Source organism: Belonocnema kinseyi, chromosome 2 (assembly GCF_010883055.1).
Source record: "Belonocnema kinseyi isolate 2016_QV_RU_SX_M_011 chromosome 2, B_treatae_v1, whole genome shotgun sequence".
Lineage (NCBI taxonomy): Eukaryota > Metazoa > Arthropoda > Insecta > Hymenoptera > Cynipidae > Belonocnema > Belonocnema kinseyi.
The window spans coordinates 66,753,070-66,755,009 of NC_046658.1; the positions used below are offsets into that span (position 1 = coordinate 66,753,070).

General features: G+C 35.6%; 1 protein-coding gene across 1 annotated transcript in view; it reads right to left on the reverse strand.

Moving 5' to 3' along the window:
- LOC117167100 (cryptochrome-1) overlaps positions 1-1,940 on the reverse strand; it is a 36,183-nt gene that overhangs the window by 7,887 nt on the left and 26,356 nt on the right. The window contains exon 8 of the mRNA XM_033351741.1: positions 290-430. Within this exon, the coding sequence (XP_033207632.1) occupies positions 290-430 (141 nt within the window). The remainder of the gene's footprint in view (positions 1-289; positions 431-1,940) is intronic.

Genomic DNA, 1,940 nt, shown 5'->3' on the forward strand with positions numbered 1-1,940 from the left:
TGAGAAAGGAAAGTAGGGAAAGAAGAAATAAGAAGAGGACTTACTATTGATAGTTATGTGAAGAGGAGTGTAGTGGGTAAGGAAGGGTAGGAGTTGAGAGAAAGTAAAAGTGGTGAGAGTAGAATAAGTAGCAATGGGGTGAAGAGTAAGGTGATTTGAGTGGAAGCAGATTTGATTTTCTGGAATTAGAATCAAAGGGATTCTCTTTACCTTTAGACTAATTTATATTTAACCCAAGACAAGTAGTTAAGATGGAGAGGAAGTGACAAAACAACAGGCGACATTTTACCTTCATTCCTTCTTCCCAGGAGATCCAAAGGTCGCCTCTGGTCAAGAAGCATGCGACGGCATGTCTAGCCAAGTGGTGAATCCAACCCTCTTCCCTCAGTTGAGTCATTATCGCATCGATCCAAGGATATCCTGTCTGTCCCTGTGGAAAAATAAAAGTTCAATGCGCTCCTCATCCCTTATGTTTATGCAGAAGAACAGACAAAGACGTGATTCTTGGAAATATTCCAAACGTCCATCAGCATGGCAATCTGACGATAAGATTTTCAAATTATTAGAGAGTAAAATAAGCTTAAGTAGCCCAAGTTATATATTTAAATGAAAGACTATTTAAAAAGTTGCATCAAACTTGGCAGCCTGCTGAAAATCGGGGACATTAGACAGGAAAAGTTTCGGAAATGTTATATTATATTGATATGGAGGTCGAATATAGGGGACAAGGTTGTTAGGAAAGTTTTCTTGAATCTCTGGATTGCAAGATTTACGAAAACATGAAAGTATTTGAGAACTATTGAGTGGTAATTTTTAATTTTTCATGGCAAAGTTCGAAATATTCATTTTAATAACAAAATATTGTCCATTAAACAAAACAGCTTGAACATTTTCATTTTCAGACGAGATACTAAGACGGAAATTGGGTTTCGGTTAAATTGGTTCAACTTTATATTTGTTGTAAAATTATCCAATATGTCAATTTAGGCTAATTTAAAAAACCTGATTTCTGTAATGAACGTGCTGAGTTCTTTCTACTTTGATGGTAATTTATCAAAATGGTGTTTACTGGGAACATGGATAGGATTTACTGGGACCTCAGTCCTGTAAATAACGTGAATTTCATAAGAAATATTTGATGACAAGACTTATTAGGAAGCTACAAGAAAATTTTATTTCCCGAGATCTCAAACAAATTTCCTGAGAATTTACTCAAGAAATTTCAGTTCCAGAATTCATATCAAAATATGTTAAAGAATTTTGTTCCTTTGTCTATTTTCTACGAATCAAATGTCTTAAGAAATTCTCTGGGAAAGTATTTAAGCCCTTTTGAGAAAAAAATCGAGAAATTTGCAAGTTTGAGCGTGCTATGGCGCGCGACGGTTGAATCTCGCGCTTCGCGCTCGATAATAGGTTACGTCGCGCTTCGCGCTCGGATATTTATTCTTTGCAATTTGGAATGCTTGAAAAAAACTTTATCGAAGAGATCTCTTTTAGATGGCAGTATTCATATGCGTCTTCATATTCTGAATTGTCTACTTAATTAAGTATAGTCAGAGATTAAGTTTCTCAAAGCTCTGTAAGCTTTGAGGTACACATTCTCATCGTGACACTCGCGCTGCGCGCTCGATTTCCGACAGACATTTGTAAACAGGTTTTGTTGGATTTTTTTCTCGTAACTTTCGTCCTTTTTTCACACATTTTTTTTTATTTTAATTTTTTCAACGTTATTTTCCACGAATAAAACAAAAGGTACGCGTGCTATCAAGAAGTGATTCTTAACGAAATTTTAGATCTTTTTTGGGATAACCATTTTTGTTAATTTATCTTTTTTTATCCTACGAGGGTAGTTCAATAAGTCCTTAGAATGACCAACAGATGGCGCGCAAATCGCTCCAAATCATCTGTTTTCAGTCAGCACCACTCCCGACTAGATATAT